Here is a 22,893-nt window from a genome sequence, read left to right on the forward strand (position 1 = left end):
TGCAGGATGCCCAAGCTGTCTATCTAGTAATTTTCAGATAGGGATCACATGGGCTTGAACTTCGTCATGAGCTGCTCATCAGGTTCCTACCAGTAAAAGTGGCAATATTTCCACCTCCACTGGAGATCCTTGCAGGTAACCTGTAATGCTGAAAGGATCTCTTGGCTGAAAAGACCTCTTCAGGTATGTCCCCAGCCTTAACAGCCACTAACCCATTCCCCAAATGCAAACTAGAGCACACCTATTGATTTCAAGCACCCTGCAAAGATAACTTATCACAATGGATCCATTAACCCCTCTTGAAGTTGCAGAGCTTGTTGAACTATTACCAGGTGCAGAAAGCCAAGTGGTGTATCAGAGGAGATAAAGCTATTTGCCAGGCAAAGGACATTGTTATGGCTGAGGAATGATGTTCTCTGAGAGTTTAACTTCAGGTTGGTCTAGGAAGTCATACAGGACCACACACTTCAAACTCAAATGGAGAGAACCCAGCATAGACATAGCTGCAGGACACAAAGTAGATGGTTCAGAACAGGGCATATCTCTGCAGAGGGGTGGCATAGCCCTGAGCATTTTACGAGGGTCAGAAATGACAGTGGGAGCCATGGGTTGAATTTCATAAAGGGCATCGACCCCTTCTGGTGTTATCAGCAATAAGAAATACTTCTCTTTTTTTCTTTTTTTATTTATTTCCCCACCCCCACCCCCCGCCCCCAACAGAGCAGAAACAGGCTGGGAGGAACTCGAGCCCCCATCATTGTAATTTGGGATTCATACTGAGGGCGAGGAACTATTGTGGGATTTTCTTCATTACTTCCTTGCCCCTACAGCAGTGGTTTTCAACCTGCAGCCTTAGGAAAGGCAGGTGGAAACTGTCCCTGGGGGACACAAAGGGTCCTTGGTAGCCCCAAATTTGGGGGTTTAAAAAAGGGCTTCACACCTCAGAGGGAAAAGTTCCAAAACCTGCCACCCCAAAGCGTGAGGAGCCTGTGCCCTGCTCCTGGGTGGGAGGGCAGGGCAGACACCCCGGTAGGCAGGGGCTGGATCCCGAGCCGGTAGCCCCGGGCAGGGCGGCCCCGAGGGGGTTCCCTGACAGCGGGCACGACCCTCCCGACCCCCCGGGGTGCAGGACGCCACCGGCCCGCCTTGAGTTTCACCTGAAGCAGCCTTTGCCCTGCACGCAGCTCCTGCCGGGGTACCCAACGCTGCGGGGGTCTCGGCAGCGCCCGGCGGGGTCCGCGGAGGCCGGCGCGGGGCGGTGCGCGGGGGCCGCGGGGCCGGGGCGGGGCGCGGGGCGGTGCGCGGCGGGGCGCGGTGCAGGGCCGCCACGGGCACACGTGGCTCAGCCCCCCAAAAAGGCACTCCCCGCCGGCGGGAGCGGGCAGTTCGTACCTCGGCCACCGCTGAAGCGCCGTCGGTCCGGTCCGTCGGTGGGTACCGGTGCGCAGCGGTCGCGGTTGGCTGCGGAGCGGCGGCTCCCGCCCCTGCGGAGGCAGCCACGGGCTCGGAGCGGCCCTACCTGCCGGCATTATGAACCTGACAGCCGAGAGCCACCGCGTCCCGCTGAGCGACGGGAACAGCATCCCGCTGGTGGGGCTGGGCACCTACGCCGACCCCCAGAAAGTAAGTCCGGGGGCGTCGTTACTCTCTGCTCCGCTGGCGGGGGCAGGTGGCGGCCGCCCTCGCTCCAGACCCCCCGAACCCTAGCTACTCGCCTGTCCCCCCCTTCTTTCCTTTCCTCCCAGCTGTGTCTCTTTTTTTGCTCCTTTCCAAGTGCGAAGTTAAAGCCCTGGCTCTCCCGTGAGCAGTACGGGCAGCGGGCGGCGTCCAGGCGAGGAAAAGGTGGGGAGAAAAGCAAAATAATGAAACCCCTAAAATCTCGCCCAGCTTGCGGTGAGCTGCTCACCGTCCCGCACCGCCGCCCCACGCTGGTGGGGGCGCGGGGGGGGGGGCGGGGAGAGGCTCTGCCGCTGCCCCGGGAGCTGGGGGTCTGGGCGGTGCAACCCCGGTGCTACCTCCACCACCGGGACGGGATGTGGCACCCAGAGAGAGCCGGGTCCCTGGCAAGGGCGGTCCGGATCCCTTGGTCCCGAGAAGTCCGGAGCCGGGGTGGGGGGGAACGGGTATGGTGCCGTCGAGTCCCCCGGGCTGGCCCCGCTGCCCCCCTGCGTGGAGCGCAGATAAGATGAGGGATTTCGGACGGTCTTGCAGCTGGCCCCGACACTTTCCAAGGAATGTTCCTGAAACAAAGACCCAGATTCCTGCATCCTGATTCCTGCGGCTCCCACAGCTGACTGCCAGCGGTCAAACCACTCTCAAATATTCTGCATCCTCCGGTTTTGCGTGTCCCGGGCAGGCATCCCATCTAACTGCATGCAGGCTGTGGAAGCACACCTGATGCTTCTGCGCACTTGGGAACACAAAGGCAACTAGCTAGCTGCTGCCTTTTGCTTTCCTAAATTGCCTGATGTCTCATCAGTTCTTTATTTATTTATTTTAACCTGTTTGAAGAGCAGGAACAGAGATTTGGCTGGAATCCTCCTAGTGTAACAGAATCAGAGTTGCGATGCAATATTGTGTGTATGATTCCACATGCCACAAGGTATTTAAAAATACCTTTTTTTAAAAGAAAGCTCTTGATTAAAAACATTTAACAATCACTAATTGTACTATGGTATATTGATAACAGTGTCAAAGATCTTCAATTAACACTGATGCAGGCGGTGCATGAGTGATGCAGAAAGGGTGTAAGAAATCCCCAGGGCTACAGATTTCCCTGGCTAACAATGCTGGTTTACATGGGAAGAATTAGTGGGGCTCTGCAACTTCAGAGGCTGGGTACTGTCCCCCCACTTCACTAGAATTTTGGGAGATATTTTCAGCTGGTGTATTCTTTGAATAACAGTTAGCAGAAAAAAATTAAGCTCTCTAGCAGGAGTTTTAATGTACCAAAGCAGAAAGTTGCATAATTCAGTGACAAAGTATCTCTGAGCAAACCTGAATTGTCTCTCTCCAGACTTGTATATCATGCCCCCAACTCTCAAGTTTCAATTTTACAGTAGTTTTGAGGAAAGTGATTGTTTCAAGTTGAGCAAAACGAAGCTGCCAGCAGAAAGGGTGCTCCTGCTCCTCTATGCTTCCTGCACGCAGCCCAGATGAGCCATGGCCCGATGCTGTGGCATTAGCTGGGCTCAGGCAGGGAGCCCGGAGCACCAATTAACCTGCCGGAGCTGAGTGGGGAGGTAGATGGGATTCCTCTTTCGGGGGCAGTTTCTTGGCAGTTCTGTAACCCTGCTAAGAGTTGTTCTGCAGAAGTTAAAGCATCCCAAAATCAGCACGGCAACGGTCCTGTTCCTTCACTCCCAGCCTTGCAAAATCCTGCTGCCTCCTTTGCCCTCCTGTGTGTGTCAAGATGGACAGTGAGCCTTAACCTGGAGCTCATCCAGTAAAAAATGAATCATTTTTAGGTAGGGTTGGTTTTCAGCTGAATCAGCTCCGGGTAGTGGCTTTTCGCATGTACCTCCTTTGTTTTCTGGTAACTGAAAGGGGGGACGACTGGATGATGCAGGCAGGGCATCGCTATAGCAACTCCAATTTAGAGCAATTGAAGCTGCTGTGTAACTGCACCTTCAGTGGGGATGGATGCATATACTCAACCACCCGCTCTCCTCTCTGCATTTGTAGGAGTTTGATTTCTCTGAGCTGTCTTTTCTCTGTCTACGTGATAAACATGCTAGAAAGTTACGGGTGGGAAGAGGAGCTGAGAAGAGGTAAAGAAAGAAGTTCTCATAAAGCACTTGCAAAAGTCTCATTTTCACAGAAGACCAAGTAAAATGCTATGTGTTTATCTGGAGGAGCTGGGCTGAAGCTTTATGCTTGGATTAGGACCGCACGCTGGAGTCAGGGAACTCGGCATGGGGGGCAGCGGGGGAAAAGCGGTAGCAGGGCACTACGGCATTTGTTGCAGAATTGGTTGAAGTTACTGGTCAGTGATGGGGCAGGATGTTTAATTAGGTCACAGTTTGCCCTAGCCTAAAGCTTGCCCATCTCAAAAAGGCTGCTTTGCTAGCAAGAGACCGGGGGAGGGGTGTTTGGGGCAGGGGTGTGTGTGCGGGGGGTGAATTTCTGTCAGCCCCTTGCCGTGGCAGCGAAGTGCCGCTTTGCTGGGACAAGCCGCTCTGCCCAGTGCTAATTTGTGCGTGGCTGTACTTCCAGTAGCCTAGCAAGGTTTCTGTCCTCTTCCTCACACCTAGAGAGCTGGGAGGCTTTGTGGCAACTCCGGATCGTTTCAGGGTTTATCTTGACAAGCGAGGCTATAAACTAGCGCTGACACGTTTCCCTTAATACGCTTGGCTCTAGCCCTTTGTGGCTGGATTGCTTAAGAAGCAGCATCCGAGCCACCCATTCTCCAGCAGTGGGGGCAGGCAGCTGGTGGTAGCAGCGGTGCCAGTCGTCCCCAGCACGCTATTTCTGCTCATGAGTCAGATCTCCACAGCTTCTAGTCATTTTGTACTTTGATATAAAATACAGAGCCCTTCGTTTGCCGTATTATTCACATATTATTCATCTTGCTCTCAGAGGCAGATTATTTTTATTTTCAAAGGTTATTCACCCTGGCACATCCATGTCAGTCAGAGCAGCTTGTCCAAAACAAATCTGTTTTCTCAATCTTGTGCTACAGCCTAGTAGCTCGTAATGAGCCCAGAGTGTTCTTCCTGAAGTGCAGGAATGCTCTTGCTGGTTAAGCAAACCAGGCGGATCTAGTTTGCCACGGAGCAGGGAAATCTGCTTCTCCGATGGTCGGTTACAAGAAAACAGAGGCAGGAGGCCAGCTTTCATGTTTCGGGCTTTGTCTGGATAAACTGCACAGCAGTGCCTTCAGAATTGAAATGTGTCAGCAGCTTGCCTCGCTTGTCTTAAATAACTTAATTGTTCTCCCAAAGACTACTCGGGGAGATAAGTCATGCTTCTCCAGTTGTGAAACGCCAAACAAAAAAATCTATTGACCAAAATTTGGTCCCTTGTACAAGTTTACTGACTCAACAAAGCGCACAGCTCAACTGGAGCAGAGCTGGACCACTGTGAAAAAGGTCTATTTGATAATCAGATTAAATTATATTGAACCCTCTTCCTAGATGTAAGAGACCTCTTCTTCTGAATGGATACAGGTCAGGATGACAACAATTCAGCTAATTGTTTGAAACTGAAAAGGCTGGGAGTGCAATGTTGGGGATTTCTTTTTGCTTTACTCTCCTAGCACAGCAAGAAAGTGCAACAAATCCATTCGCTATCAGCTCATCTGCTAGCAGAAAGAAAGTAATCTTCACAGGGTCATGGAAATAGTGACAAATTTGAGTTGATAATTGAGAAAAGCACTTAGAAATATTTATTTTTGCTGCTTTAATTGATGTTTCCTATCCTTATTTTTAAGGGAAGGTAGTAATTGTATAGCCAATAACTAAAAAGCTTAGTTCGCTTTTTGGTGTGGATTTCAGCATGCTGAAGTTGGTTTTGTGTTCTCCTTCACACAGAGAAAGTAATGCGTAAAGTTGTATTAGATTCCTGCCCATGTAAAAATTAGGCTGTTCATCCTAGGAAGGATGGACTCAGGCCAAACACTGAAAATCTCAGCCACTGACACCTTCCCCTGTTGTCTCCTTCCTTCTCTGAACACCCCCTTCTCCCCAAGGGTCTGGGAGGGAACCTGAGTGGGAGCAGTGAATCTGGACTATCAAGACCTTCCAAGCAGCTTTAAAATTTGAGGCCAAATCTGCTTCTGCCTGGCTCGGTGGATCCTTCCAGCAAAGCCCAGCGCGTGAAGAAACAGCTCTGCCAAAGCTCCAGCAGATGCACCATGTCCAGCTTTTCCTCCCTGAGGGCCCCCAAGCCGTTGACCCAATTCTCTAGGGCATTAAATGGATAGGGGGTGGGGTGGGGGGGAGGAGGGCAAGGGCAGCCCAACAGGGGAGAGTGGAAGAGGACAGCCCCCCTTGATGAGCCCCATGGCACAGCCGCCTGCCACAGCAGAACCGGCTCAGCAGCCCAGGCTCCCACTGATGCTCCATTCCCAGCACAGCCCAGCAAGTGGTACTGGTACCCATCGGGAAGCAGATGGGATGTGGGGACAAGCAGGCTCAGAGGGGAAAGGTGCTAAAAACACTCCTAAATCCTGGAAATCCTATGCCTCATTAAAACAGCACTTACGCCCGCTTCACTTTATAACTCATCCCTGTCAACACAGCTAAGATCATCAGCCCAGTGCCTCCACATAAATACTTGCTGTCACCCTGTAAGGTCAAGGGGCCTTGGCCACAGCTCCTCTCCTGCCTTCCTGTTTTGACTGAGGGAGGAGAGGGCTTGGAGGGAAGGTTGTAGCAACCGCACTGTACACAGGCACTGCTTCTGAAACATAAGATTGGGCAAAGCGCTCAAGAATAGCACCGGGTGAAGGTTTTTGGCAAGTTGTGACTTTGCTAAAAATGAGGTTCTGAGGTAGCCAAATCCATTCATAAATTGGAAGCAGTTTTGTGGAATATTTTCAGGCAAAACAAATGGCAAAGCATTTCATTTTGGGCACTGGCAGTACAAGCTGAGGAATCAAAGGATTATTCAAGCAGTTGGAGGTAGCAGTTGCCTTTCCCTGAAGAGCCTGCTGGTGAGGGAATCCACACGGGTGGTGGGAAACCAGATTCAGCTCTTTCCGCCTCTGGGGATTAAATTCCTATCACACGGCCCAGGGAAATAATGCAATTGTGGGGGTATGTGAGAGCTTGAGAGAGGCGAGAAGAAACACGTACAGGCTGGAGCAGGAGGAGCACCCTCCCCATGGGAAAGAGCGCTGCCCACCAGCCCCACAGCTTTGGATGCTGAAGAACTTGGTATGGCATCCAGCCAGGAGGGAGAGAGACCCGTTTCCCCAAATCCTTAGCTACCACAAAGTAACCCTTGTGAGCGCCCAGACAGTCTGGGTTTTGTTTAAGAAGAAATTGCTGGTTTGAATCAGGGAGAGGAAAAGTTCATCCAGGGCTCCCGTATCCAATCTGAGTGACCAAGTTAAAAAATCTGTTTTGGATAAGTAAAAACACTGTTTTGGCACCCCAAATTACATTTTACACCCAAGCTAGAAGCTGAACAGGGTAACTCTTCGTTGTACGGGTCTAACAGTACTCTCACAAGACCTTTTATGCTAAAAAGCTCCTTACACAAGGATGTGTGCACACGAACTGTTCCAATTGCTCCTGACTCTGCAGGCAGCATCGCTGCTGCAGGGTGCCTGCTCTTGGGGCTGCCACAGACTTCCTCTAAGTCAAAGGAGGTAATAAGCGACTTGTCCCCACAACGCAATATGGATCTCTGAGCTGCAAGTAAGCAGGGAGATTACACACGATTTCGTTCCCTCTGTTTTCCTCCTGGCCACAAGTAGCTTCTGAAACACGATGGGCTGGAGACAGTAACGATTGCTAGGGACTTGTAAAGAAAGTCACCTGGCCTGACCCGAAGTTGTGAAATGGGTTTGTGTATTGAAAGTCCTAGGCAGGAGTGACATCTGAGATCTCTGGAGACAGGGTTGAAGCTTAAAGTCTTCCACTTCTTGATCTCTTTCCTACAAATTCCTCCTTCTCTGACTCAGACTGTCCTCCTCCTGAGGTAAACCTCCCACTCAGCTTCTAGATTTTCTTTCTTGAAAGAGATAAGAGAGGCAGTGGCAAGAGCTGCCTTAACATGCAAGTGTCTTTACAGCCTTAGCTTACCTCCCATGACATACTATTAAAATAAATATATAAAGAAATACCACAGTCCTTTTAACATCAACAATTAGACAAGAATATGTGTTTGAACTCAGCATGTACGAAGTCTGAAGTTAGCTCTGCAATGAAGCGATCATCATGAACCTGCGTGAGATCACCACAGATCTAGGCCAGGGAGATATCGTGCCTTTTTCTTCCCTAAAGGCTACTGGGAACGTGATTTGAACAGAGCTGGGGGAGTCAGCCGAGATATTTGGCTACAGAGCCTCATATTTATGCCCTAAAATTAAGAAGTGAAGAAAATTCCCGTATCAAAATTGGGTTTTTTTAAGTTGTTGGGCTACATACCCAGACCACCATTTCCAAAGGCCATTGTGCCCCTTCACAGTCCCCTTCAGGAGCCACCACTGGCTATCTCAAGCTGTAGACTTTTAAAGCAGCAGTATTACCTCATGCTGTACTCTTCTTGTCTTCAGGGAGCGTTTTGGAGCAGTAGAGCCATGAATGGCTGACACAGAGCAACACGTGGCCTTTCAGGGTTGGGATTTCTGAGATGTTTCAGAGGGTGGCCTTATGTTCCCTTGGTCTCTGAGGATATCCTAAAACTATAATAACCATAATCCCAGACTGAGACCTGTACACTTGAGGCAGGGGAAGAAGGGAAGGAGATACATTACTGCAGCGCGGGAAAAGAACAGTGCCTGATCTGGTACGCATCCTGGAGGGCTCCTTACCTACCTGCTGACAAATTCTAGCTTTTATGTAGATAAATACTTAGCCTAGCCTTCATGCTGAACCATATTTATCTGGAAGCCATATATCTGTAGCCAGATCACTCACTGACAAAGTTGTAACTCAAGTTAGTTTCTCGCTCAGAAGACTAAAGCATACTCAGATGACGGCAAAAACCACAGATGGGATGCCTTTCCTTCAGTGGCTGGTATCCTGATGTCGAGTGATGCTCTTGCTGCTTAATCTCTCAGATTTTACTCCTTATTCCTTGACTAACTCATAGTTGCTGGCAAGACCCAGTTGCCAAGAATGAATAAAGGCAGGATTTCTTGGTATTTGGTCCCCAGATGCCTTGAGGAGACGCAGTAGCCAGCATCAGCTTTTAGCAGGAAAAACAACATGGCTCTTGGGCAGGAATGTTGCAGCTTGCTAGAGACATGATCAAAAGCAGCGTGAGTAAGAAGTTACAGAATAAGGAGTCTGCACGATGCTTCAAGGAACTGCAGTGGTTCTGGGCTGTATTATTACTTTAATCCATACCTGCTGTTTGCTACAGAGATTGCAAATATTCCGAAGGATGTGGGATGAACAGATGAACACTTAAGATAACTGCTTTTACAGACTGGACTTCCCATAATGAATAGTTGAGGACACAGAGTAGAAGAATAGGCCATTAAAGAATATATGAAAGGGCACATTAAAATGCACCATGCAACATCAAGTTCTTAGCATTTCATCAATGACAGAAGAATTTGTCTGAGATCCTTTTGATTTAGGGTGGACCTGGGAGGAAGGTGTAGTGGGGGACAATGTGAAAGCTTGCAGTTTCTGCAATTGCCTTTGCTTGAGTTGGTTACCTTACGTTAGAGCATATTTACCACCCACAAAAAGCAGAGTTCCTTTATCTGGCATTTGCCTTTTTGCCTCTACCATACAGCTCTTCTGTTCTGCCACTGGAACAGTCTTTCTACACTTCTGTGCCTTCAACACTTTGTCTTCTTGGTGTTCAGCCATGACCTCTCCTCCCCTGCCTGCAACTACCTCTCGAGGCCTCAATTCCTGCTTACTCTCTGTAATCTCATGTTATACAATGGAACGTTTTTGGCTTGCATAAATGCAAGATTGCATCTTTATCTCATCAAGAAAGGAAAATTAAGTTGTCTAATTATTAAAAACAGGTAATCAGAAAAGGTGGCTGCATTTTTCCGAAATGTGGCAAGCTCAAAGCTTTTGTGCAAGAACTGCACTTTAACCATTAAAATCGGATTTTAAAGTCGAATTATTTACTGCTCTCTGACAAGCTGGAGGAAGGATTCATGCGTGTCCCTTTCTTGAGGACACAAGCTTTGTTCTTATGACTTGGATTTGCACAAAACCCATGGTTCTAAGACACTGATGAATTTGCAGAAATGCTCGTTTACTTCCATGCATCTTCTCTGCTGAAATCTCTGTGGCTCTTCATTTCTATGAATCCTGAAACTTAATAGAAAACAAATTGATAGTATGACTAATCTTTACTTAGTGCCAACAGCTTCTGTGGTGTTTCCAGTTATGAACACAATTAATGTCTATTCATGTGTGGCAGATTAAAAGCTGCATTTACTAAAACAGTCAACATGTAAAATTCTTGATGAAAATGGGCCCAGCCTTGTAGGTAAGTGTAAATGGAAGACTAACTTTTTATCTACAAAGTTCATCGACCTATGGAGGACTTCTGAGCCAAATGCCCACAAAATTGCTGGTCCTGGAAACCAGTGGTTTTTTTTAGTGTGCTCTGAAGAGTGGATTATGCTTAGAATGATTCCATCTCCAAACCTGAGCATGCCTTAAAATATAAGCCTTCAAAAAACCCCTCTTCTTAAAAAGACAGTAACTCTTAACACTGACATCTCAGCTGCTATGTCAAAATGTTTCCAGACTGCTCTAGGACCAGGAGAAATATTCCCCCCACAGAGCGGAGGACTTCTACTAATGAAACCGTTGACAGCCAGATAATCTCCTGGCCCTAGTGCAGTGATGCCTGCATAATCCAAGCAGAGAGGCTGGCTCTTACAGCCAACCTGGCACCATGTCATTTGGCTCCTGAATGTGGTACCAACACATGGACACCACAAGAGCGCTCCAGAGGAAAACATTCCCAGAGCAAGGTGGCATTTAGGAGATGACAGCTTTGTCTGGGAGTCGGTACGGCTTTCGGATGCTGGATATCAGATGCCAACATCACCCGAGCTCCATGCCTGGCTAGACGTAGGATAGAATTGAGTTTAATCAGTCCAATCCAAAACTAATAGAAGGTTAATCCAGATAAGCTTTTAGGACAGTAACACTACCCCAAACCAGTCATACAGATTCTTATTTGAAAAGTAACCAAACAGAAAGCAGACCTATTCATTCCATAGCTACATACTCCAGTGACAAGCACTAGCTGTTTCAATATACCCCTCTTCCAAGAAGTACAAAGCCAGCCATTACCAATGCAATTATATCAAGGCCAAACATTGACACAAAAAATAATTTTTTGTCTTTTCCTCTGGCTTTCTAAGCATATTGGATTTTTAACCCTGCTTGAGAACCACAGGGAAAGCCCTTCTATGCAAATAAAAGTTATGAAGACTGTTTTACAGACAGGGAATCACTGGCATTATTGAAGAGAGGAAAAACTGAAACCCTACGATTGAGTAATCTGGATTACCACAACTGAAAGATACGCTTTTTGGCAAGAACATTTAGAGCCCAATTTTCCAGACAGACCTCCATTTTCTGAAGCGTCCCTGACTGACTCCATACGTTAAATATGACTATGTGCTCCCATGTGTCCTTGATTCCTCGCAGTTCTCTGAAGAACAGCCTAAGCATGTTCTTACAGCTCATGTGGGAAGCTAACATCTGGGTTGTGTCTTCAGTTGACCTAGGCAGCCACATTTGTCAAAACTTGAAAACATTGTGCAGAAAATGCCTCTCTAGGCTTCATCAAAGCCAACTTTTGTTGGTTCCGCTAACCGGGTGGTGGAATTCCCCAAGTTTTACATCTGCCTTTGCAAACACTTCTTCGATTTGGTGCCAGAAACCTCTCCCCTTTAACTCTAGGGAATGAAGTAGAAGAACTACTGGCAAACTTTCCTTTCTCCTCTGTTATTGCACAAGCTGGTGCTTTATCTTCCTCTTCTACCTCACGCATCCCTGGGACCCCTGTTCTTGTCTAAAGGTTGTTTTGATAGCATCTACACTTCCAGTTAGATCCATGCTCTTCAGGGTTGGCAACTGTGTCCTCCAGCTCTTGAAGAGAATGTTCCAGTCTACCCCGCTAGCACTGCAAGCATGGGACATGGGCACTTGCTTTAATCCTCTGGCTGCTGACAGAGAGGCACAACACCCCATTAGTTTACACTTGAATTAAATGAATTTTCACAAAGTGAAAAGTTGTGGCCATCTTCAAATTGAGGATTCTGCAATCAAGCAGCAAAAATAACTCCAGCAGTCTCTGCCAGCTACAATAATAAGGCTTTCCTGAACATAGCTTTGGCTAAATCCTGGAATAACAATGTCACAGACATTCTAGAAGTGCTAAATCCTGCAGTCATGGAATCTAATTTCTTTTGTACAGGCAATCAAACGTCACATTTCAAGCCACTGACAGGACATCAGGCTAGAGGAGAAAGGCACACCCGGTCCATGCTCATTCAACAGTGTGACATGAGGCAGCAAACACCACCATTCACCCCATCTTCTCTGGGCACCTGTGCTATCCTCTGCTTCCTAAGGCTACTGCGTGATCTAGAGCGAAGCTCTGGGCTGGCATAGCAATTTGTGGCTCTCACCTGTGCTCTCTGCCTCCATTCTCCACTCTACCTGCTTTTGCGGAGATGCCTTTGCTGGGTTTTGCTTCCTGGGTGGTGGCTACCAGTGCTTCCGGGGTATGAAAGCCGTGTTTTCCTGCGCACGAGAGAGAGGGATGTGCTGGCAGTTGCATTTTCCAAGAAAGAGGTGTTACAGTACAGCTTCTCCTTTACAAGATTAAACAATTCTAAGAATGTACCCTTGTGTGGCTCATATCCTCTGGCTTTGTAAACTCAACCTGTGCTCTCCCCTAATGCCTTCAGTACACATGCTTTCTACGCTCTGTTTCTAACATCTTAAGCCAGTCCTCCTTGCCAGTTTGTCCGGAAAACAGGCAAATGGAAATAAGCAATCGGGCTTCTAGAAACTTGCATAAGAATCTGTATGCAAGTGCTGAGCTCTGGCGAAGGAGGCTGTGAGCCCAGGAATGTACCTACTTTCTCCTTCCTGTATTTAGCTGACTAAGATTCCTAAACGGCAGCTCCACATCTTAAATTATAGGTTAGGACCGGAGTGCTTAGCCCACAGCTTGGATCTCTTCTGTGATTCAGCTGCAGCTAAATTCAGCTTTTTCCAGGAGATGGCCCTGTCTCTCCCAAGACCTTGAGCTCTTTCTCCTGGGATCATTATTCCTAGCTGAGGGGCTGGATACCATTGCACTACCCAGGTGAGGTGCTCAGGACTAAGGTAAACGACTCCTTCCCTGAAGCGTTGCTTCCTCAGCTCTCACCTGCTGCCGAGACCGGTGCAATTCTAGCCCTGTGTTGGTGCAACGAGGCGGAGCAGAGCGTGGGAGACCGAGTCAGGCTGCTTGCGTGCTCTAAGAAAGAATAAATACTAACAGCAATAAGACATTTATAAAATCAGTGCCTATGGTAGCTGTTGACACAGTATTGCAAAAGTATGCTCTGCCTCTAACATGTCCTGTTAGCTTTGCCTTTGGAGGTAACCAGAATCCTTTATCAGCTAGAAAGCTGATGGAAATTGCTGGCAAGAAAAAGATGATATAGAAAAAGCAAAAGAATTGGAGGGCAGCTGAAATGCAACACCAAATAGCTGTAACGAGTAGGACAACCACTAACACTGCTAAGCAAGTGCTGTTCTACTTCAGATGGAGCAGTAAAATTTGTGGGCATGCCTGCACAAAAATATTCTCCTGTGGCTCAGTCACATGCAATCATGAGCAAAACTGAAGCTATGTGTTTTCTAAGGTAGGGAGCACAGCTTTTGAGAAAATGGGATGTGATGGAAGGTGTCTGGAATAATCATTAAAAATTAAAAAAAAAAAAAAATCATGGTCTCAGAGTAAAAAGAGAGCAGACCCTTTCAGACAGGCAGACCTGATGAAGCACATTGCTTTTTCAGACTCATAAAACATGGTATCTGGCCAGTTGGCTACTTCATCTATGGAGAATGGGCCAAATTGCCTCTTTCTTTCGTTCTTTCTTTCAGTGAAGGTGCAAACCTGAGTCTGCTCCTCCCGTGCTTCTGCCAAATTTATATGCCATGGATCCTGAAGGAAACAGATAGTGGTGTAATCTGTCACGTGTGGTAGTAAATCAGCAAGTTTACAAGCTATTGATTGATAGAGGGAATAATTGTATGTGCTGTTTCCTTAAACTCTATAATCTTAAAAATATCCTAGATGCCATTGAAGGAGTTATTCGTGATTGAGTAGTTCCAGTCAAACAAGCAGTTTTTTATCATAAAACGTGCAATAAATTTAATGCCTTTTTTGGCACAAATTAGTGACTGACTGTAAGAGCACTAAAGATAAAAATCTGACTTAGAGTGTACAAGTGTTTTTAAAATTCCAGTTCTAAAATAACAGTCCTTGATCAAAGTAGCATAGTTGCAGGGCACACTGATTAGACGCTGAAACATTAATTACAGTGAAGGATCAAGCATGCCTCTTATCTACACTTAAATAAAAAGTAATAAAGAAGCAAAGATTTGTCTTAAGGCCAAAGTGTCCTGAATTACTACTGACAAAGCACAAAGGTTTATAGCACAGAGACATTTCAGTATCTCATCTGGCATTTGTGCTGCTCTTAAAGTGAGCCCTGCTGACTTGGGAATGGTGCAAGAATAAAGGCCTGCGTGAAATCAGTAGACAGTGCAGTCAACCACGTTTTAGATAACATACACTGTAGAGTATAACCCACAGTAAGGATGAGGTCTGGCTTTCCTGGTAGAGTACAGGTGGCTGCTCCATGGCCAGGCACTGCTTCATCAGTGCTGTGATTGAAGTGCCGACTCATACAACACCACGAGACTTAAGAGCAGTCATATCACAAACTTCTATCTGCGCTTACGTAAAAGTTGGGTTTCAGTTGGTAATCTCTGATCTGGTCACTACTAGTTAAAGACTTTATTTCCAGGAAAGGCAGAAGAGATTAAAGTGCCTCGGGCTGGGTAGTGGGGTAGAGGGGAAAGATCCAGGTTTCTGTCTTCTGTGATGGAAAGATGGATGAGCGGTGGTGATCTGAGTCACCCAGCTTTAATATGGTCTGTCAGGAAACAATGGAACAAGATACGACACTTCAGGCAACGTTTCTAAAAAGTGGCAAAACCACACCATGACTAGCCTGTGCAACTCATCAGCACAGTTTACCGCAGCCCATTACTGAAGGATTCGGAAAGATTAGATACGTGAAATGCTAAAGATGATAGTTTCTCCATTAGAATGAAAATAAACATATGGTATAAAGTTTCCAGGCTCGCAGATGTCCCAGGCCTTCAGCTGGAATGGTTCGATAGAGGCAGGATTTTCCAAAAACTGTTCCCTAGGTCGCGTTGCATTTTTATATGAAGCACCTTAGACCAGAATCTGTCAGAAGTAATACACCACATCAGATGAAATGAACTAGTGCAATGAAAACATTTATATTTAATGTAAACCCATCTCCGGCCATTGGTAATCAAGGCCTGATCCAAGAAAAGCCTTCTCAAACCCCTAAAGAATAAGATTAATCCTTGAGATGGAGGAGTCTTTCACAAGATTATTTGTACAGATGTGTGAAAGTCCCATGCAAAAGATTAAGAAATACATAACGTAAGTTACCCGATTCAGCCAAAGTCAATTGCAGTACCTGCAAGCTTTCTCATTTTCCCCCATTACAACCTCCCCTCAAGTCTGCAACTTTGCCATTGCCCTGTATGTGAGGTTCTACCCTTCTTCACCTATTCCTTCTGCTTTTGTTACTGACCAAAATGGCTCCAGTGTTTGAGAAAAGATCCAACTCAATAATCAACACTTCCTTGCTTTGTAGGGTTGAGTTTATAGGTTCAGGAAATGACTAGGAGCCATGCTTATGCAATCTCTCAAGGGTCCAAAGAAAAGAGAGAGGAAATCCTAGGATCAGGCCCACACCCCATTTTCAGCTTTTTCAGCAAAAGGAAAAGGTTAAAAAAATCCCCAAAACTTTCTTTTAAAAGCTGTGTTAAGGTAGTATGTCACTGTACTCCAAATGTTCTGCTTTCATACACTTGAACGGCAGAAGCCAAACAGGCTGAAGTCAAACAGGCTGATATACAAGTCACACCGTTTGAATAATCAGGTTTCATAGAGAACACTGATCACACGTTTTAGAAATTATTTCCCTTTTGGATAACTAGTCATCACTTGAACTTGAGCTCACGAGACCTTTAAACTGAGCCCCATTGCTCAGTGCTCGTCAGCCAGAGCTTTGCAACAGCGGCTCACAGCCTCGTGCAGCTCATTGCCAGGACAGAGGTCTGAGGTTACTGTCATCAGTAACTGCGGGCTTGTAGTACTTGTGTCAGCTTTTTGCTGGCTGCCTTCCTCAAATCTTTCCCTGCAGGTTTAGGCAGGGACAAAGCAGTGAACATGTTGGACATTGTCACTGCTCCATGCCTTGTGCTTCTGTAATGCTGCCCAACATGCCCCGAGTGAAAACTAGCCATTGACTGCTCCTGAAAGGCTTTTAGCTGCCTCAGTCTTCATTACATCCTGCTAACAACTAGGAAAGGGCCCTGGCAGGGGCCAAGCGTGCCTTTGGGAGGCCCCCACAGTGAAAGCAGCAAAGCTTAAAAACAAGTGTTTCATTGTCTCTCTCAATTAAGCAGACAATAGTCATCGCTGCTGTAAATTCTTTAGTGCACCAAATTGTGCTGTTTCTTCTCTCTGCCCTCGCTCATGTCTGTAATAAATAAGGGCAAGTGTGAGCAGCTTCGCATTTTCAGTAACCTTTAGGAGCTGCGTCCTGGAGCAGAAAGTCCCCCATTAGTCCGAACAGAAGTTGGTCCAGACATGTCTCACAGCAGCCAGCCCGGACACGATGCTGAAGAGCAGAGCGAGCAGGCAGGGATACAGTCCCATTACCCCAGAATAATCTGCGACCAACCTCCAGCTCTGGGACTGAAAAGCAGAGATGTTGGCCCCCATGTGTCTTCAGGAGATCTTTCTTCCATGAATATGGAAGGGCAGACCGGTGTCTTTAGTCACTGCAGCATCCTGTGTCAGCTCTAAGTTTCACACCTTCTAGTTAATCAGGTGGTGGAAGAGCAGCTGCTTATTTATGGCAAACTCCCAGACAGCCAAGCCAGTGGCTGCTGTCAAAGGGCAGCTTGGAGGGAGAGGAGGGAGACTGATGGCTGTGGTGAAAAGTGATCCTTCCCAACAGCACCTACTGCCAGTCCTGCTTCTTGTCTTTCCTTGGCATCAGCAAAACCAACAAATTTGAAATCCTCTCTTCATATCCTTTTTCATTTCCAGATGTTTCTGGCATCTGTTTTCTTCATAGGAGAAGCGGCATGGTCTTGGCCCTTTACTTGGAGGTAGCACAATTCACCTCTTGGCATTTGCTGCTGGCAGACAGCAGCGCAGCAGAGCAGGTTGACTCACCCTATTTCAGTTTTCCTTTAAGTGAATCAGAGGTCCCTGTCACAGCAGAGCAATGCCTACGGAAAAGGCAGGAGAATGGTGTTGCCACGTGTTGCTGAGAGCCCTTGACCGAGCTATCCTCTCATTATACCAAGTTTTCAGTGCAATTTCAGTGACCAGTCATTCTAGGCTTTTTGCTTGATTTAGCATACATGTATTTTGCATGTCACACCGGCTAATAGAAACCATGACTGTTCTGAAAAACCAAGCTTACTCTGAATTTCAACAAAGATGAGTAAACGTTAGTGCAGCACTCAGTACAGAAATGCCACTTGGGCTTACTAAGATGTTTCATCTGTGTGATCTGCCCTAGGGAACCTGCTTTAGCAGAGGGGTTGGACCTGATGATCTCTTGAGGTCCCTTCCAACCCCTACAATTCTGTGATTCTTGGGCTTGTATTAAACTGAAGAATTAAGATGTATAGAGATGTACACTAAAGCATCTACCAGTTCCTAGCCACACCATAAAGCAAGTGTTCAGAACTGGGAAAGCCAGTAGACACTCCTGAGCTATCAACCTTTGCATTCTGATACCACCAACTGTCTAGAACTGGGAAAACCAGTAGACAGTCATGAGCTATCACCCTTCAGATCCTGATACCACCAATGGAAAGTTCATGAAGGAGAAAAAAGTCTAATCCAAATTTGTGCTCCACTGAAAGCTCTACTGGGCTATAAGATACTCAAAGTCTCTGATCAGGTAAAAGATTGACCAGCAGCTGTTGTAGGAAAGCCCTTGCTCTCTAGATAGGGAAATCACAGAATCATAGAATCATAGAATCTTAGGGGTTGGAAGGGACCTCGAGAGATCATCGGGTCCAACCCCCCTGCCAAAGCAGCTCCCCAGCTCATATTGCACAGATAGGCGTCCAGACGGGTCTTGAATGCCTCCAGAGAAGGAGACTCCACCACCTCCCTGGGCAGCCTGTCCCAGGGCTCTGTCACCCTCACTGTGAAAAAGTTCTTCCGCGTGTTGGTGCAGAACTTCCTATGCTCTAACTTGCAGCCATTGCCCCTTGTCCTGTCCCCACAGACCACTAAAAAGGAGCTGGCCATTTCCCCCTGCATTCCATAGTTAAGATATTTATAAATATTAATAAGGTCCCCTCTTAGTCTTCTTTTCTCAAGGCTGAACAGTCCCAGCTCACTCAGCCTTTCCTCATAGAGGAGATGCTCTAGGCTCTTAATCATCTTTGTAGCCCTCCTTTGGACTCTCTCCAGGAGATCCCTGTTTTTTTTTATACCAGGGAGCCCAGAACTGGACACAAAGTTATTTCAGAATTTCTTATAAAATATATTCAGTTCTATTTTCTGAGCATCTAGTACTCTCTCTTTCCCAGACACATAAAGAACTTTTTGTTTTTCTCCTTTTCCCAGTGCAATTCCACATTCATAACCATTGTGAAGAAAATTGCACAGCAGCTTTTCATTCAGAAATTGAAACGCAGGTGTGTGGGGATGTACAGGATGGTTAGACTAGATGAACACCAGCATGAACCTTCTACATATCTCAGGGACTCTGTAACACTGCAGGAGAGGCAAGCAGCAAGCTGAAACAATGTTTATTCTTTTTCTCCTCCCATTAGACTCCCAAAGGTTCCTGTCTGGAGTCGGTGAAGATTGCCATTGATACTGGTTACCGCCATATTGATGGTGCCTTTGTCTACTTCAATGAGCATGAAGTGGGCCAAGCCATCCGGGAGAAGATTGCTGAAGGAAAAATCAAGCGAGAAGACATTTTTTACTGTGGCAAGGTGAGAAGCTGTGCTTAGATTATTTACACTAAAAGCAGAATTTCTGTGAAAGGGCTTTCTTAAGAGTGCCAGTGGTCAACATCTGGCCTACTTCCATACTCAACATCCTTTATTTTTCTTCCCTAGTATTGCCATCATGCCTCAGTTTTATGAGCACTAGGGTTGCCGTAAAGCACAGGGACTGCTGCTGTTCTCAGCAGTGGGAACCACGCAATGGCCCTTCTGCCTAGTACTGTAAGTACCTGCAAGTTTAGATCATTGCTGTGCTCAGTGGTGCTGCCTAAGCTGTTACTGTCCCACATGTTGCTCTGATACACACATTTGTACAGTGTACACCGAGCCCTATCTGGACAATGATCCTGCAAATGAGTTATTTCCTGTTAGAGCAATTCCCTATACAGGTTTGCCATGAGATTGCATAATGAAAGGGGGTGGGAGCAAGCACGTGCATGCAAGTGTCTGTGTATGGGACAACAGCAAGTGCTTGCATTGGTACTACTCCCAGAAAATTACCCATGAAGATACACCCTTAGTTACTGTATCACCTGTTATCAAGAAGTTCTAGGATGATGAATCAACTTACTTGGAGAGAAGATGTCATCACACGTCTGCTCTAGAGCAACAAGGCTGGAATAATGCATGAGCTAGTTACTTCCTGCAAGTCTAAGCCATGAGTTGATTCTTTCCTAGAAGAATGACAGCCCTTGTCCAATGAACTGTCTGACAAATGCTGTTTTACCTGGTATCTAGTCATTGTAGTTGCAAGAGGGATTGAGTTGATTGCACATTGTAGAATAAAGATCAGATGGCCCCAGAAAATTCATGTTGCCCATACAGTTTCTAATGGAGCTTATGGCCTCAAGTTCCCCTTCCTGCAGTGTTTCTTTGGACATATCAGCCTAATATTTTCCCTTTCTCCTTTCCCAAATAAGATGTAATCCACAAAAGTTACTCAACAGCCTTGGAAATAAATACCGTGGTTCCTAGAGTGAGACATCCCATGGGATAAAAGGCCCATTCTACTGTGAGCAATTTAGTTAAGCTCTATGATCTGCGAAACTAAGCTTCAGATTGGGTAGCTTGCAGACCAAGTGGATTTTCAGCAGCTATACACCAATTTCCAAGTATAGCAATTTCCAATCTGTAAAGTATGCAACTCTTTTCCAAGTTGCCTGCTCAGTTCTACTGGTAACAGCCTTACTATCCTGAGCTTCACGTCCTCAGTTTTTCCACCTTTATCAGGGTAGTCTCTCAGTCTCCCATATGCCAAATATGTTGATTTGGATCAGTCAAAATATTTTGTTTCAACTGTTTTATAGTTTCATTACTGCAAATTACCAGTAATATTTCAAATGAAAACCACAAAGTTGTGCCAAAAGGTTAGAACCAGATGTCCTAACAATTTTGAGTCTTGAACTTTCCTAACTGCTTGCCCTGCAGTTTATTTTCCCATATAAACCTTTGGATTCTATGAAAGTGTATCTCTTGGTAAACTTTATTAAGATCCCAAACTTTATTTACTAAGCCCTTCTATATTCAGTTGCCTGACCTAATCACTAGATGATTTTCCTAGCTGATGATCACTACCTAAACCTTGGGCCACCTGGAATCTGCATTTGATTCAAATCTTGATTGCAAGCTTAGTTATTCCCTAAAGTGCAGATTTTGCAAGTCACATGGCTGCAATTTGTAGTATCATGATGGTTGATACCTGTGGTTCCAGCCTGTCTTGTGTCTTTGAGATGGGACACACATGTGTTCTGTTTGTGCTTGACAAGACTTCAGGTGCTCAGGGTAATAGTTCATTACAGCATCTCTGTACCCTTTAAAGAATTCAAAGGCAGAAGTGGAAAATAATCTGCAACCAATTCAAGCCATCATGGTCCAGGATTTTCATGTGTTTCACTGAACATAATTTCACAGCAGCTCTGAACTTCTCAGTAGGAGTAGGACTAGGTGACCCTTGTCTTAAGAGCTTATGCATCTTCAGCTTTATGTACCTTAGAAACGTATGTATCTTATGAACTACAGACAAATATCAAGCCACTGGTAGATGTGTTCAGTCATTGATTGGCAAGTGACTGACATGAACTGTTGCATCTTCTGGGAAACATGGTAGATATAGCAGGCCATTCTTGAAAATAGTCTGCACAACGAAAGTTGGGTTTGATTTCAGCCTTACTGACATGAGAAGTACTGGAAATTCCCGAGACCCTTCAGACTCAAGCCCCGCATACAGACCTTTCCTTAAACAAATATAATGCAAATATAAGGTTGATCTGTGAGCAGGGACTAACAAGACCAGCCCTGCTGAGTGGCAGTGTTACTGGAATAGTGACTTGGTGCAATTGGGCTGCATCTGCCAGTTGAAATCATCAGCACTTGCACTTGGCTCTTGCTGCTGGCTGGCTGATCAAGCAGAGCAGCTCAGCATCCAGAAATTTTAGAGGTTTTATATCAACTGCCAACATCTCACTTGGCTTATATAGCAAGACCTTCTTGGTCTCCTCTTTCATCCCAGGATATTTCTTTCATTAAACTAGAAGTAACATTTCCAGGAAATGCGGTGTCCTGAAATGCCAAAGCCAGCTGGCAGTTTGACTGCTCGAGTGTCTACATGGGTTCTACTTAGGTAGATAATACAATAACTTGTACAAATCATGAAAACAGTTATGAAACTCTTAAGTTTCCATGGCATCTATGTATTAACATAGTACAAATGTTTGCTGTTTCTAAAGGCTGTTACTTTAGAACCTCTGCAGCTTTTTTAAAGGGAAATATATTCACTGGCAAGTACTGAGCTCAATAGCACTAGGCTAGAAAGGGCACTTGGAAAAAATGCTTCTAAACTATCAACATACCTCAGGTTACTAAATTTCTTAAACACAGTAATAAAACAAAGTAAACACAAAGGGTATACGGACTCACTTCCTTACCAATATTTAAGTCCAAAACAACATCTAATTTGACCTGTAAAATGAAAATCTACAGTTGGCAAATGCTTAAAAAACATTCAGACCAAAGGTTTCCAGGGAATCAAGAGAAACATTTTACAAGTCTGAGAGCAAGATCTTGGTCCCTTTACTGTGGTACACCTCAGGCTGTGTAACTAACATCTTAGTGAACATCAACTCTTCACGCCTTGCAACGTACAGCTGGGGAAGACCAAATATGAATTTCCAGGTACCAACCCCTTCTCTGGTATGTCAGTTTAGGGAAGGGTTGGGTGTGTTGCTTTCAGTACAACTGAACTTACACAACTTAAGTATGACACTTGTACAACACAAGTACTCACTACATCAAGATAACTTGTCCTTGTCTCTGCTGGCAGAACCGAGCAGACAAATATTCTCTAGGAAAACAATAGTCTGGGTTAAAGAAATGAACATCTAAAATACTTTAATGCTTTAAAACTTACCAAGGTTATGTCCTTTGACATCTATAACTTTTATCATCTCCTGAAAATGACAATTCAAGTGTTTTGTGTCTGAAAAATTCGTTCCATACCTTGGCATGAGGTGACTGCTTGCTTTGGTGGCAGAACTGCCAGACAATGATCATACCAACAAATAGCAGGTCTTGTCCAGCCAATAAACGCACCAAAAACTTCAACACAACTCAGTTTTGTGCGCTGAAATAAAGATGATAAAATAGCTCAATTTATTGTGTGCAAGTTTTACACCTTCTATTGTGTGTTAATTCTGTTTTTTTGTAAATTGTAACTGCAGCAATCAGTTTACAAAGAACTCTTGGTTACTAATTACCATGCTTTGGTTTTATTCTTGCAAGAGATTTGCATCAGCAGAGTTCAGTTAGAGATAGTACTGAAAGCTAATCAACTAAGCACACTCCATAGCAACCTCAGGGCATCATCCCCCACTAAGGAAGCAGTTGTGATTAAAGAGGTTGAAAAGGC

The 22,893-nt window shown here is 45.7% G+C and overlaps 1 protein-coding gene across 1 annotated transcript in view; it reads left to right on the forward strand.

Annotated features, from left to right (window-relative positions):
- Window positions 1–1,409: 1,409 nt before the first annotated feature.
- AKR1D1 (aldo-keto reductase family 1 member D1) overlaps window positions 1,410–22,893 on the forward strand; it is a 36,339-nt gene continuing 14,855 nt past the window's right edge. Inside the window, exons 1-2 of the mRNA XM_084278530.1 lie at window positions 1,410–1,623; window positions 18,810–18,977. Of these exons, the coding sequence (XP_084134656.1) occupies window positions 1,531–1,623; window positions 18,810–18,977 (261 nt within the window). The 5' untranslated portion in view covers window positions 1,410–1,530. The remainder of the gene's footprint in view (window positions 1,624–18,809; window positions 18,978–22,893) is intronic.

Source organism: Gallinula chloropus, assembly GCF_964237585.1.
Source record: "Gallinula chloropus genome assembly, chromosome: 1".
Taxonomy (NCBI): domain Eukaryota; kingdom Metazoa; phylum Chordata; class Aves; order Gruiformes; family Rallidae; genus Gallinula; species Gallinula chloropus.